Source organism: Ceratotherium simum, chromosome 17 (genome assembly GCF_057802395.1).
Source record: "Ceratotherium simum simum isolate JZ-2026a chromosome 17, ASM5780239v1, whole genome shotgun sequence".
In the NCBI taxonomy this organism is placed as follows: domain Eukaryota; kingdom Metazoa; phylum Chordata; class Mammalia; order Perissodactyla; family Rhinocerotidae; genus Ceratotherium; species Ceratotherium simum.
Window position 1 is genome coordinate 28,052,739 of NC_141916.1, and position 14,238 is coordinate 28,066,976.

Below are 14,238 nucleotides of genomic sequence, written 5' to 3' on the forward strand. Positions count from 1 at the left end.
ACCCTTTAAAGACTGCTTAACATTGCCATCTTTTTGCATCAGAATGACTATTCTCTTTGTAATACATCCGTAGTGTTGACATCACTGCCCTCAAATGAGTTATCTGCCCTAGTTATTGAGATTGTTACGTGATATTTTAACCTGTAGCTCATATAAGCATCCTTTCTGTTCTAATTCTTGTTTAGTGCTTTGGGGCAAAATGAATACTGAGTCAAAAAGAGAATGTACAAGACACAGAGGCCAAGATCTGCCAAGATGCTGCTCGTTTTAATTCCTAATGCTCTTTGGGAAGAGTTTTACTCTACTCATTTTGGATAGAATTTTAGTGACTTTACTACTGACAGGAAGAACACTGACTTAGGGGAGATTTCAAGCAGAGTTTTCATATCAGTGCTTTTTCTATTTCAATTCCATAAAAAGTAAGAAACCTCAAGAAAAGGAGGTTTGCATATACATATGAACTAGTAGGATGATTCTGTTGAAGCAGAAGGAAACAAGCCTGGGTTATGTATATTAAGGTGTCTTGTATGTGGTAAAACTTTATACAAATGTTAGTCAATTTCATCACATGAAGATTTACAGCTACTCAAGGACATCTCTGTTGGAAGCACAGCTTTCATAAAGAAGCCATAGAACTCACACTTGATGGAAGGCAGCTGTAGAATGGATTGAAAAGAATCCAAGAAACAAATTATACTATTGTTTGCATCAAGATAGCCTACAGCGATAAATCAGCTACATTCATTCCCATGCACCTGCAAATAAACATGAACGAGGGCTACTGTGCAGGCACTCTGGTGGTGGAAAGAAAATTAAATCAGAGTTCTGATGTGGCTTGAAATTCTTAAAGCTTGAGATGATACAGATGGATTTCACAATACTTCTGGTAAGGAAACATGTGTTTCCTATACCGCCACAGGCAATAACTTTTTAAATCAAGTAGAGATAAATTTCTTAGAATTTAAAAAATTTCGAAGGGGCCAGCCCGGTGGCACAGCAGTTAAGCTCGCGTGCTCCGCTGCGGCGGCCCGGGGTTTGCAGGTTCGGATTCCGGACGTGCACCGACGCACTGCTTGTCAAGCCATGCTGTGGTGGCGTCCCATATAAAGTGGAGGAAGATAGGCATGGATGTTAGCCCAGGGCCGGTCTTCCTCAGCAAAAAGAGGAGGATTGGCATAGGATGTTGGCTCAGGGCTGATCTTCCTCATAAAAAAAAAAAATTTCGATGACAAATATATCTGTCTTCTCTAATGCTTACAATACAGTGGAGAAATTGGTGTCAGATCTTAATGGGAATTGATAAAAGCATTTTTATCGTTTTATTTAACAAACATTTATTGAGCATTGATTATGGGTAAAATGTGTTAAGAACTGGCCTATGAAGCCTGGGAAGGAAGAGGGAAGATAAAGATGCTGTGTCCTCACTGGAGAAAGGTCCCCAAGTAATGCACGGGAATGAAAGAAGTCAGGCAGCAGAGTGAACCCGTAAGTGTGGAAAACCCTCAGGTCTCTGAATTGGAACTTGAGAGGGAGGGATGGTATAACTCACCATCAGGAGATCCTTGTCACAGCACAGTCACATGAGGGCCACTCATAACCCTGTTCCAAAGAAATAATTTGGGTCCCATTATAAATTGCATTATTAATTTCATCTACTGTAGTATTTTTATTTCAAAAAATTGTTTTTAATTATTAAATTGTTATTAAGTTATTAATAAATTAGTAGTAAACAGCAAAATAGACTCTATTGAATTCATTAAGCCTTTTCTTCATTCATTTATTTACTCACTTATTTGACAAATGTATACATTGTGCCAGGTACTGGGCATCATTTAAGTATCACAGCAAGTGGCTATCAACTTGTATACCAGTGACTGGAGCAGTGTGCCTGCAGCACAACCCCATTTAGCAACATCCATCTTATTTCTTATGGCGCTAGAGGCATAACACACAAATGAACTTACCATTCTGTGTTTGTTGCTATTATTTCAGTTACACTGTTTCCCCACCTCTACTCCATTTGGTTCGGTCTCTCCTTTTCACCCAGTACTTCACAGAGTTCCTCATATGACTGGCCCATGATGGCAAGAACAAAAGGAAGAGGGCAGGAGAGGAAGAGATCCCAAAGTAGAAAGTGAAAAAATAAGGTTGGTTTTCTTGAATGACAAAGAAGCATATTCTGAATATGATTCAAAAAGGATTTTCAGAAGATATGACCAATATAGTACAGCATAGTGGGAATAAGGGTAGCACCTCCCACAGTGACTACTTGGGGAAAAGTTATCTTAATTTTTTATACCATATTTTCAATGTTTGGAAAAAACCCTGTTGCAGGAATAGAGCTGTATGGTCATTGTGATACACTCTTTTGAGAACCTAGGGGATTTTACAGATTCAGAATCAGGATAAGTGCTCTAAAAACTTAGCCATTATTTTGTTAGAACTCTTCATGTTGAGAAGAATAGGGAGACACTTGATTTTCTCGGTTAATGGAAGTTTTATGGTGAAGTTACATAGAAAAGTAAGGGGAAAAAATGACAAAGGAAAAAAAGTCTCCACTTCCACCCAGCCCTGCTTCATGGAGATCTAGAATACTTTTCATCAGACTGGTAGCAGTTTGCTGCTGGCCTCCCTCTTCTGCGCTTCCTCCATCACTATCAATTACATGACCCTTCTTACGACCTCTGCTTACTCTCTTCTCTCTCTGAGTCTTTCCACTTCTATATTGCTCTTTCCTCTTCGGATATTTCATATTCTGACTTGCTGAGAGAGAGAATATAAACCATTTGTCAAGTCATTCTCTGGTATAAAGCATCCACCCTATGCCAAGGCTGTGGACAGCCTTAGTGTCAAACATAGTTGTAGCCAGGCAGGCAGTTGTGGGGCAAAGCATTACCACTTGCTCATGGGGAACCCCGAAGCTGTGGGCAGAGGCAGGCCTGGTGAGACTCGTAAGAAGGGAAGCAGAATAGTGACTGGAGTATAAATACGGAAACCAAAGCTTTTGAGGACCTTTGGGCAATATGAAGAACAGCATGATAGAGAAGGTATGTACTTCAAAGGCAAGATTTCGCTTCCCTTTCAGTGCCAGTTGAAGCAGGAGAATGGCTAATAACTTGAATGCCTGCCTTTACTATGGGAAAAATTTTAGGGTGAAATAAAAAAAAAAAAGGAAAGAGAGACTCAAGATTAGTTATCTATGAGTCACTAAAGTTTCTCCCATCTTGTTAAAGTGACACTATCACAACTATAAATTCGAAAATGAAAACAATCATCATCTTAACAGATTTCCTTTTGCCCTCAATTTTCCATGTTTCCATTTACTCTTATCCACATAACCTTAAATCCTCGAGAATGTTTTGATATCCCCTGCACTGCCAACTTCAAGGCATTTTCCATGTTTCCAGGTAATCTTCATGAAGTAGACCATGACCAGGCTTGCTGTAGGTGTGATGATGCAGTAGGAAAAAGGATGATGAGGTATTTTCTTATAAAGTAATACAGCATAAAATTTTTCTTACACAGAAATGGGGTTGAACCTTGAATGCTAATGTGGACTCTCCCCAAGCCAGAGTTCAGGGCTCCTCTGATCTGGCAGATTCTTCACTCTACATTGACTACATAACTTCAGGGACAAGTCTGGGAGGAACCAGAGGGGCCACAGGGAACCACTACTTGTCCAATTACTTGTGTCCTTGATTGTGCATACATCCATTGTACTGTTTGCCAGTTTGGTACCAAAAATGAAAGTAACCTAGGTTAAATCTAAGACATTCTGACCAGTCTTCTTTTTTTTTTTTTTTTTTGTGAGGAGATCAGCCCTGAGCTAACATCCGCCAATCCTCCTCTTTTTTTTTTTTGCTGAGGAAGACGGCCCTGGGCTAACATCTGTGCCTATCTTCCTCCACTTTATATGGGACGCCGCCACAGCATGGCTTACCAAGCAGTGCGTCAGTGCGCGCCCGGGATCCGAACCAGCGAACCCCGGGCCGCCGCAGCGGAGCGCGCGCACTTAACCACTTGCGCCACCGGGCCGGCCCCCTGACCAGTCTTCAAACCCAGACCAACCTTTGGGTTTGACCCAGTAGTAATTATAAATTACTTTATAATTACTATTTTAATGGCTGCTATATTCTATTCAGTTGTACCTTAATTGACTTAACTACCCTCCATTATAGTATATCTTTATTGTTTCTATTTATCTATGTTAAGCTTGTGATAAATGTACAGTGGAAGTATATCTTTCAGCAAATATTTTTCCATTTAGATGATTTCCTAAGGATAAATTTTAGAAATGAGACTTTGGGTCATGAATATTTGGGTATATATACAAATTGCCAGATTTCATTCCAAGAGGAAATTATACCAATTTAAATTCTTATCATAATTAGAAACTATACCAGTGTCACTGTACCTTCTACACTTTATTATTATTTTCATTTGCTTGCCCACTCACATTCTGTCCATCTATTTCCCATATTTAGGGTATATAATAAGTTAGCCAACATATTGGTAAATGGTTTAGATACAGTGATTTTTATGTAAATAAAACTTTATTAATTCATTTTTAAAAATGGCTTTTAGCTCCAAATTTCTAATGCTTTTGAAATTTACCCATATCTATGATTTAACTGTCTTAATAATTCTAAAGGTTTTCTTTTTACCGGAAAATAATAGTGATTAACAAAAGATAATAGATGATTTTTTTTTGGTGAGAAAGATTGTCCCTCAGCTAACAACTGTTGCCAATCTTCCTTTTTTTTTTTTTTTTTTTTTACCCGAGGAAGACTGTCGCTGAGCTAACACCTGTGCCAATGCTCCCCTATTTTTTGTATGTGGGACGGTGCCAGAGCATGGCTTGCTGAGTGGTGTGTAGGTCCATGCCTAGGATCTGAACCCGTGAACCCTGGGCCCCCGAAGCAGAGCACACGAACTTAACCACTATACCACCGGGCCAGCCCCCTAGATGATTTTTTTCAACTTGCCTTTATGTGACAGTCCTCTGCAGGAAAATTGTGAAATGTAAAAACGGGGACAAAAGGCTAGACAGTAGAAAATCATCCAAGGCCAAGATCTTCAACATGGTCTGCACACTGCAAGCTAGGGAGCCATACTTTTCCAAAATTATTCAACTACAGACATGTTAGAGTTTAAATGCTATGTTGCCATCCTTGACATAAGTTTATTTCATGTTAGATTATTATATAGGAATTATGCTAGTGAACAGTAATTAACGTGTGAGAGTAGTAATGAGTCAAGGTGGTAGCAGTAACTTTTCCTGGTTGCTTTGATGGGATGCCCAAAAGTTGAAATTGCTGACGGCTTGGGTTGCTTGTAAATTTATAGCATCCTGGTGCTCTGATTGGTTGGCATTATGTTTATTTCTCCTCAGACAAGAGTGAAGGTGTCCTTTCCTGGGGAGACACTCTATCCTTTTCTAGGTACCTCTCCACCACCACACTCAGACTATAACTGTGTAATCAGATCATAAATTTCTATAGAAAGAGAACTATTCAAGTTAACTCTTAAGGGTATCCATTTCATTTTGAGGTGATAGCTTAATGATCTTGTTCAAAGAAAGCAGAGTCCTGCATCAGGAACTGGAGATGAAATTGTTCTTCACTCACACTTCTCAGTAATGAACTGGCAAGTAAAGCATGTGCAGTAAACCCAGTAGAAGAATGGGAGATGTGTCACACAAACCGTGGTAAGCCCTCCCTTCCCTTCTCCAAAATCCTAGATCTTTTATAAACTCTTTTGGGAAGGGGGCCAAGTTCTGTAGGTTTCTCAATGATTAGAATTGGATAGATAAAATTAGAATTTTTGTGTATTTTCTCCCATCTCCCATTTATGAACATGAAGTAGTTAAACATGAAGTAGTTAAATAATTTTATCATAGTGAATAAAGGAGCAATACAAAAAGCATGTGCTGTGTAGGAAGCAAAGAATAAATTACTTATGGTTAATTGTGGCAAGAGCAGTTGCATCACTTAGTTCCTTTGGTTATTTCTTTAGTTTAAAACTCTTCAGATATCTGATAGAGAGGTAACACAAAAAATAGGCAGAAATAGCTCCACATATGAACTGGTTTTGGGGTGGGTGTTGAGTAGGCAAGGGAGAATTGTTCCACCTTCAAAGAGAACTGTAAATTTCTAGATACGTTATTAAAGGCAGCACTGTGGCTTCCATGGCTGGAACAGGGAACTGATCATTTATTTGGTCTGCATATCAGGTGTTAAGCTAGTCAGTCTGCTGGTAAAGACTAAGATCTCTCACTCTGCCAAAATGAGACATATTTCGCCTGCCTGCCTACAATTCTGCTGCTTTGTCCACTGCAGCAGCCTCCAAGCAGCTCCCATTATTCTAGTCATTTTCTGTTTTTGCTCCGGGATGCAGTGAGAAGGTGCCCCATCAGAGGGCATGACTTTTTCTAATCCCAACCCACACACTGATGTCAAAGTATTTTTGTTCTTTCTCTGGAGCATTATGTTCTTCCACCAGCATTCACTAACCCAGGAAAACATGAGGGTATTTTGCAATAACATTTGGAATATACATTTTTATTTTTTAGTTGAGATTACTAGTGTTTATATTGTGAAGGTCAGGTGTGATGTCACTTTCTTAGTCATTAGCTGGCTACGTATTGCTGACTGAGTAACTCTGCCAAGTCAGTGCTGCAGTGCCTTCCCAAAATCAGCACGAGGACAAGGAGTTACTCAGCCTTTTATGCATACAAACGTGCGTATCCTGATGGTGAAAAGGTACATCAGAGCAAGCACAGACCCTACCCAAAAATAAGCTACTCTCCATTGTTTCAGCAAGAGATCATGCAAGGAACTTTGATAATAATGAATGAAAATAGCAAATAGAATTTTTCAGTGAATTTTAGTGATTTGATTATTTGTAAGCATTCCGCTCCCCAGGAGCCTGCCTGTCTGTCTTTTTTTCCCTCTCTTCCTCTCTCTCCTTCTCCCTCTCCTTTTCCCCTCTCTCCCCCCTCCTTTTCTTATTTCCTCATTTTAAGATCTTCATAACTCAAAAGACTATTTGATTGGTGGGAAATGAAGGTAAAGGATCACTATCAGGGGATTTCTAATGCTGTTTTCTACTCACATAAACAAATGTAAATGTAAAGGCTTCATTCATCACTGAATGACCATTTGTCTCTATAGAGAGTACTATTATGGACTAGAAGTTGAGATTTTTAAAAAGGGGGGGATACAAAAATGACTATTCTTTTGGCAAACACTTAAATAAATTGCTTTCTTTGTGCCGAGCAGTTATCACTTTATTTAATCTTTGTAACAAGTCTATTAGGAACTCTTATTTTACAGATTAGAAAACCAAGGTACAAAGAGGTTAAGTAACTTGCCCAAAGTTACACAGCTGGTAAGTGGCAGAACCGACATACACAATCATGCAGCCTGACTCTAGACTCTTGTACCCTTAACCCTTGCTCTGTGCTGCCTGGGATGAGAGCCCAGGGCAGTAGAAGAGGGAGTATATTCAGACAGAATAATACAGAACACTATGTGATAACGATCCAAATGAGGAAAATGAAAAGCATTGAGAGGAGAGCGAGAATATTTCAGACAGGTGAATGGGTGGCATTTGTATTAGCCTGGAGGGCTGAGGTAGATTTTGACAGTGGAGATCAGGAGTGCGAGTTTGCCTTCAGTTAGAGGAAATGGCATGAGTAGAAGATGCTGGGTCTGGAAAGTAGGTTCAAAAAATAAGTAGTCTAGTCTAGTTGGAGAAAAGGATTTTATACAGGATAAGGTAGGCGGCAGCCAAAGTTTGCAGGCCCTGTATCACAGGCAGCTGGGATAAGGGGGATGAAGGTTTTTGAGCAGTGAGGTGGGTAGAAAGAGTAACGCTCTAGAGCTCAACTTGGTGGGGCAGTAGTTTGAAGAAAGGAATGCTAGAAGAAGGAAAAATAATTAGAATACTGTATTCATTTTCTATTGCTGCATAACAATATTACCACAAATTCAGCAGCTTAAAACAACACACATTTATAATATCACAGTTTCTGTGGGTCAGGAGTTCAGGCACCCTTAGCTGGGTCTTCTGCTTAGGGTCTCAGAAGGCTACAATCAGAGTGTTGACTGGGGCTGTGCTTTCATCTGAGGCTCAACTAGGGAAGGATTAGCTTTTTTTTTTTTTAATTTTTATTTATTTATTTTTCCCCCAAAGCCCCAGTAGATAGTTGTATGTCATAGCTGCACATCCTTCTAGTTGCTGTATGTGGGACGCGGCCTCAGCATGGCCGGAGAAGCTGTGCGTCGGTGGCGCGCCCGGGATCCAAACCCGGGCCGCCAGTAGCGGAGCGCGAGCACTTAAACCGCTAAGCCACGGGGCTGGCCCTAGGATTAGCTTTTGTTAGCAGAATTCAGTTAACTTTTATATCAGGTACTTCAGTTTCTTGCTAGCTGTCAACCAAAGGCTACCCTCAGCTCCTAAAGACTTCTCTCAGTTCTTTCCATGAGCATTCCTACATTGGCATCCCACAAGGTGGCAGCTTGCTTTCTCAAAGCCAGCAAGGGTGTAAGAGACTTCAGCTAAACAGCACTGTAATCTTACTTAATCATATATGTCCTGTCACTTTTGCCATATTCTGTTGGTTAGAAGTAAGTCACAGGGCACTCCCACACTCAAGGGGAGAGGGCTATACAAGAGCACGAACATCAGGTAACACAGATTATAGAGGGGCAACTCTAGAGTCTGCCACAGAGCCAGATGCAGGTGATGAGACAAACAACACTCAGCGTCTGAATTAGGGTGCTGTTTATGCAAATAGGAAGAGCCAGATTCAAGAAATTATGTCCAGGAAATATGATTTCTTGGCCATACCATGTGACGTTCTTTGCATACATTATCTCATGTAAGCCTCAAAATCTCTCTTTGAGGTAGGTGCCAGGAAAATCCTTATTTCACAGATGAGGTCACAGGCTTTGGAAAGTTAAGTGCCTAGATCACATACATCCTAGCTTCAAATCTGGGTATCCCAACCTAGATTTGAACGTAGAATGTCAGTCTCAGAGCTTATGGTCTTAGCCACTCTTCTTTACTTGGACTTAAAAGTATATAGAAGATTTAAAGAGAGAGAGATGAGAAAATATGGACGATAACTCCAAGATTTTAATCCATTTCAACTCAGGGAATGGTGGTGTTAACTAAAATAGAAATGTCATGAGAAGCACTATTAAAGTAATACTTACTGTGCATACACTACATGCCAGGCAGTATGCTAAGCACTCAGTGTGCATTATCACATTTGAGTTCCCAACAGCCTGTGATAATGGTCCTTTCTCCCTTTTCCCCAGGACTGCACCTGTGCCCACTAAACTCTGGTTTCCACAAATGCAAAAGGTGGTTATTTTGTTCACAGCTCTATCACTAATGTCTGACACATAAAAAGTGCTCATTATAATGAACGAGCACAGCTAATAAGTGATAGAGTCATGATTTGAACTCAGAACAGCCCCATTCTGCCTCCTGGAGAAGACATACTGTATCTGAGGCCATCGCAGGATACTCAGATATGGATGTACAGCAGATACTAAATTCCATCAATGGAGCTTGAGAAAAAGGTCAAGCCTAGAAAAACCCATCAGGGAGCATCCATGGGGTGATTAAAAAGCCCTAAAATTAGATGAGATGATTAAGAGAGAGGATATAAGCCTTGAAATAAAACCTTAGAGAACACCTCTATCTAGAGGTTGAGGGGAGGAAGAGACATTTAAAAAAGCAATGAAGACATATACGTCAGTGAGATAAGATGGAGATGTAGATATAAAAGCGAAGGGGAAAGAGAAGGAAGGAGAGTTGTCAGCAATATCAACCACCACAGAGTAATCCAAGCCTCAAAATTAAGGCAAGATGAATGAATTTTGGGATTAGGAGGTCATTGATGACGTTTGGGTGAGCAGATTCAGGAAAACAGAGCCTGGGTAAGAGTCAGCTGGCATCTGGGTGGGTGGGGGAGCTGGGCTGTGAAGGAAAAAGTAGGTAGTGAGGATGTAGAGCTCACGAGTATAAACTTCTTTGTAATTGTGGACGAGCCAGTAGTAGTAATATGAGAGGGGTTGAATATGTGAGTAGGAGCAATCTTGTGTGTTGTAAACAGAAGGGAAGGCTCAGGTAGGAAGAAACTAAAGATGGCAGAAAGAGAATAGACTACTGATGGAACATAACCCCAGAGGAGACAGAAGGAGAATGAGATGCAGTACCACTGATTGGAAGGGCAGTCCTTAGAAAGGGCAAGGGACGTGTTGCCATTGGAGGAGAAGAGCTGAAAGAAAATATTGAAAAGTAGAGGTTCAGTAGAGAAAAAATGAGGGTGTTCAAATTGAGAATGCTCAGTTTTCTTAAAGGAGGAGGCAAGTTCTTAGCACCTAGAAAGCAGACGGAAAGATTTCACAACTAGAGAATAGTAAGAAATATTTTAATTAATTGAGGCAACAGTTGACAAAAGTTTATTTAATGCCTACTCTGAAATAAGCAGAGAATTCAGTAGAGGAGACAATAAAGGATAAAAATAAAGAAGCATAATTAGGGACCCAACTGAGAAGAAATAGCATGAACTTTTAATAGAACCCAACAGCATGGTGTCATAATTTTGCCCAGCTTCTGAAAAGTGGTTATTGAAGGAAGTTAATGGTGCTGCACAGGGTTAGGAACTGAAATGGTGAGAATGCCAGATAAGCATGGAGGAAAGAAAGATGGATTCTAGAGGCCATAAAGATGGATTGAATGGACTAAGGTGAGCAATGAGGTGAATGAATACTGAGAGAAGTTTAGAATCTAAACATTGTGATTTGGGTGTGGAGCAAATTATCAGAAATGAGGAAATGAACTGCTTATAATCAGAAAAGGAATGCTCTATGTTTGAAACCTTAAAGTAAAATAGTTCCAAATCAAGCAAATTATAAAGTGCCCTCTCTGCAGTGTCAGAGGTTAAATAAGAGCTATGAAGCCAAGGTATTAGACGGTCTAGAAGTAAAAATAAATGAACGTGGCAAAGGATGAGAGGGGATGGAGATGATGACTGACTAGGCACCCATATCATCAAGACAGGTGGGGTGTTATGATGGAGGTCATCAACGCAGCAATAAGGATAGGGCTGGGATGTCAAGGTTTAAAAATAGAGGTTTGATGGACGCAGAACAATAGTCTAAAAATAACAAGGGATAAGAATGTTTTTGAGGCTCATTGTATCTTCAGGTGCAATTCAGACTTCAATTAAGGTAAAGAATTGGAAGTTCAACTTGAGAATCAATCTAAGACCATAGGAGACTTTGCTCCACCAGAGAACTGGGAGGCAGAGTCATCAGGGAGTGACTGATAGAGAAGTAAGCAAGGACACACAGCAGGAAGGGAAAGGGTTAGCTGGAATCAGATATAAGCATTGTTCCCTGCTCTCATGTACTCTATCACTCCTTTACAGGTGACCCTTCTAATCCTTAACATTACTTGTAAGGCATTATCCCCATTTTACAGATGAAAAAAAAAATCTGGTTCTGGAATTTGAATTTTGTCCTGACTGCAAAATCCAGTCTTTCTACCACAACATACTGACTCTCAGTGTTTCTGCAGCTTTCAAGAATTAACTGGAAATCATGTCTGATTTGTCACCATATAGTTACAAATTTTTTGTGATGAAAACTTTCAAGATTTACTCTTAGCAACTTTCAAAAATGCAATACAGTATTATAAACTATAGTCACCATGCTGTATGTTACATCCCCAGGACTTATTTCTTTTATAACTGGAAGTTTGTACCTTTTGACCCATTTCACCCACCCCCACCCCTGGCAAGGAACAATCTGTGCTCTGTATCTATAAGCTTGTTTTGTTGTTGTTTTAAACAAGATTGCACATATAAGTGAGATCATACAGTACTTGTCTTTGCCTGACATTTCACGTAGCATAATGCCCTCAAGGTCCATCCACGTTGCTGCAAATGGCAAGATTTCCTTTTTTATGGCTCAATAATATTCCATTTTATATATATATATGTGGGTGTGGGTGTGTGTGTGTATACACCACATTTTTCTTTATTCATTCATCCACTGATGGACAGTTAGGTTGCTTCCATGTCTTGGCTATTGTAAATAATGCTGCAATGAACATAGGAGTGTAGATATCTTTTCAAGTTAGTGTTTTTGTTTTCTTTGGCTAGATATTTAGAAGTGGAATTGCTGGATCATATGGTAGTTCTATTTTTAATTTTTTGAGGAACCTCCATTCTGTTTTCCATAGAGGCTGAACTAATTTACATTCCCCACAACAGTGCACAAGGGTTCCCTTTTCTCCACATCCTTGCCAACATTTATTATCTTGTCTTTTTGATAATAGCCATTCTAACAGGTGTGAGGTGATATCTCATTGCAGATTTGATTTGCATTTCCCTGGTGATTAATGATGTTGAGTGCCTTTTCATGTACCTGCTGGCCATCTGTATGTCTTCTTTGGGAATATCTATTCAGATCCTCTGCCCATTTTTTAATCAGATTGTTTGTTTTTTTGCTATTGAGTTGTATGCACAATGTATTTCTTTGTGTTGCTCTTGAATTATTTTCAGCTCTAAAAAGTTTTGTGTGAGCTTGCATATCTAATACTGTATATTTAAATCTTAACTTTTTTTTCAAGAAAAACATCTTGGACCCTTTTCCTTAATGACATTAAGGAATTTCCAAATACATCCTAGATGATCACATTGAATTTCTGCAACTACACCCTAAACACTAAGTTAATATTTATATTGCATTATTTTTCAGGTGTGAAAATGAAACCAAATTCAAAACAGAAGAAGTATTTTGGGCTTACAATTTCTGCCCTACTCCATACTCCTGGACTGCACTTCTGGGCCTTATTTTATATCTTGTTTTCTTCGCACCTGGTAAACCAAACGCTTTGTTCTTATTGTTGTGTTATTATTGTCTCTTTTTAGAGGAGACAAGATACTCTTTTTTAAATTCCTTACGTACTACTTTACTGAAATTTTTAATTTTGCATTTCTCAGGAATGGGACCAATGCCTTGGACTGTGAATTCTGAAATATATCCCCTTTGGGCAAGAAGTACAGGAAATGCATGTTCATCTGGAATAAATTGGATTTTCAATGTTCTGGTTTCACTGACATTTTTACACACAGCAGAATATCTTACATACTATGGTAAGAGAATATTTTTTCCAACTGTAGTTTCATTTTTATTTTTCCTACTCTATTCTCAGATGTGCTGTCATTTGTGATTAAAGACTAGATGGTTATATTTTATTTTTGTTGTTATAAATATCTCTATGTGACTTTCTTGTTCCCCCCAAGTCCTTGGAAATGTACCTGGGAAAAGATAAGAGGAATTCTCCCTTTCTGAGCAGCATTGCTTCTTGTCCTTCAGTGCTTTATAGCATTCACCCACCCACCCACTCTCCCAACCCAAACATCTCCCAGCTATCTATCTCCCCAGTTGGAAATCTTCACAGCAGGGCTTTTAGTTTAATGAAGAAACATAAACAACAGAGATGGTAGAAAGAGGTAGGCAAGAAGTCTAGGGCTAATGCTTGAAGATGTCCCATGACAGTAATGGAATCACGTCCAAGAACAGAATCAGAGTAGGGGGTGAACGTAGCTCCCCCAAATGTCATGCTGTGAGTTATGCATTCCACTGTATCATCTATGTGGTTCAGGCCAAGGCATGTGCATTTCAATGTCCACTGAGACCAGCACTCATCACTGCCAAAACTGTAAACGTGACAGAAGTATTCAAGTGAAAGTGTGTGGAGACCATAACTCAAAGAAAACAATATTGGGAAGTGGCTGAGTTAGGAAAAAACTTTGGGAAGCTACTTCAAGTCAAGTCCATTTTTACTAAAACGAAATGTCTGTCTTTTTAGCAAGATGATTTCTTCATTGTCTGTAAAAGTTTATAGATTGTGATTGGATTCTAAATGATGAAATATGAGATTTTCATTCTAATTCCCTAAGCCTCTATGGTGTATATGGAATGCCTACTGTTTAGACCATTCTCTGATCCCCACCCCCATCACTCACCTCACCTCACTCCATGCTCTCGGCACTGATAATTCCTTTTTGCAGGAACAGGTTTATTTGTCAGTCAGCCCCTCTCCCCTCACTACTGGACCATAAATCCCTTGAGCTCAGGCCAGTACTACGCCTTGTTCACTGTTATATTCCCAGTGCCTTCCAGGGTATCCAGTTCACTTGTTAAGCAC

General features: G+C 39.6%; 1 protein-coding gene across 1 annotated transcript in view; it reads left to right on the forward strand.

Annotated features, from left to right (window-relative positions):
- The window catches only part of SLC2A13 (solute carrier family 2 member 13), a 339,913-nt gene that overhangs the window by 315,729 nt on the left and 9,946 nt on the right, over nt 1-14,238 (forward strand). The window contains exons 8-9 of the mRNA XM_004441151.3: nt 12,783-12,904; nt 13,028-13,180. Of these exons, the coding sequence (XP_004441208.1) occupies nt 12,783-12,904; nt 13,028-13,180 (275 nt within the window). The remainder of the gene's footprint in view (nt 1-12,782; nt 12,905-13,027; nt 13,181-14,238) is intronic.